General features: G+C 33.5%; 1 protein-coding gene across 1 annotated transcript; it reads left to right on the top strand.

The window, feature by feature from the left end:
* Positions 1 to 474: 474 nt before the first annotated feature.
* LOC143628206 (mavicyanin-like) lies at positions 475 to 867 on the top strand. The gene has a single exon (XM_077097851.1). It carries the CDS (start codon positions 475 to 477, stop codon positions 865 to 867), a length of 393 nt encoding a protein of 130 aa, XP_076953966.1.
* The last annotated feature ends 238 nt before the right edge of the window (positions 868 to 1,105 follow it).

Below are 1,105 nucleotides of genomic sequence, written 5' to 3'. Positions count from 1 at the left end.
TCCACCTTTTGTTTTCTCGTGAGCTTTTGAAATAGTGTAAATACAAAAGAGAGACCCTAAAGACTAACATGCTCTAAGAATAAAATTACAACAAAATAGAAGCATTAAAAATTAAACGATCTTATCTAATTGATACAATTACTTGAATATTAAATTAAAACTATTCAACGAATGTGATTCATATGCATTTACAAGAATCATAAATCATAGATATGATATAACTGCAATGCCAAATATGTTTTGTTGTGCTAAATTTAGGGCGCGTAATAATTACCATTCAATAATCATTATTAAATTTCTCTGCAAAATTAGTACAGATCAGAATAGAATTAATTAATTTTCTTTCCAAAACTAGCACAAAACAGAATAAAATTAATTAATACTGAATCCATGAATATTTAAATTTCCCATTTAACAACTTGAGTACTATAAATATACCAACAAGACGTCGAAGCTACCACGACTAAAAAAAATATGGCACCATTCAGCTTCAACATGTTTATGTTTATGGCCATTTTGGTTGTGCCCATAGCCTTCAAATGCTTGGCTACCCAGCACGTGGTGGGCGATGGCGACGGATGGAGCAACCCAAGATACCCGGAATTCTATGCTGAATGGGCTTTGTTGCACACTTTCAATATCGGAGATACTCTATTTTTTGACTTTGTCAACGAAACCCATGATGTTGCATATGTTCCTCAAGACGCGTACGATCATTGTCATACTAAAGGTGCTAAAATCCTCATCGGAAGTGGGCGCGGTGCCATCAAGCTGACCAGCAGCAGAGCACAACACTACATCTCTACCCACAAAGGTGATTGTGAGACACATCAGAAAGTAGCCATATATGTTCAACCTTCCGTCTAAGTTTTTAAACTTTTATGGTTAGTGTCATGATTGAAATGAAATAAAAGTTAGTTTCGGTTTAGAACTTATTATCCGGCTTTTGATATTATACTCGTTTTTTGTTTATTATTTTTTTTATATTTGTTTGGGTGGTGTGTTAGTATCTTCAAGCCATTACAGTGGTATGTGATAAAAGCCAAGATAACTGAATATATGGTAAAAGTCAATCTGAAAAAGATTATTATTTTGGTTAACAGAA

Source organism: Bidens hawaiensis, unplaced genomic scaffold (assembly GCF_021521415.1).
Source record: "Bidens hawaiensis isolate Kalapana, Puna unplaced genomic scaffold, B.hawaiensis_p1.1 tig00004839_1, whole genome shotgun sequence".
Classification (NCBI taxonomy): Eukaryota; Viridiplantae; Streptophyta; class Magnoliopsida; order Asterales; family Asteraceae; genus Bidens; species Bidens hawaiensis.
The sequence above is the reverse complement of the archived record's forward strand: the minus strand, read 5'-3'. Positions and strand labels throughout refer to the sequence as shown.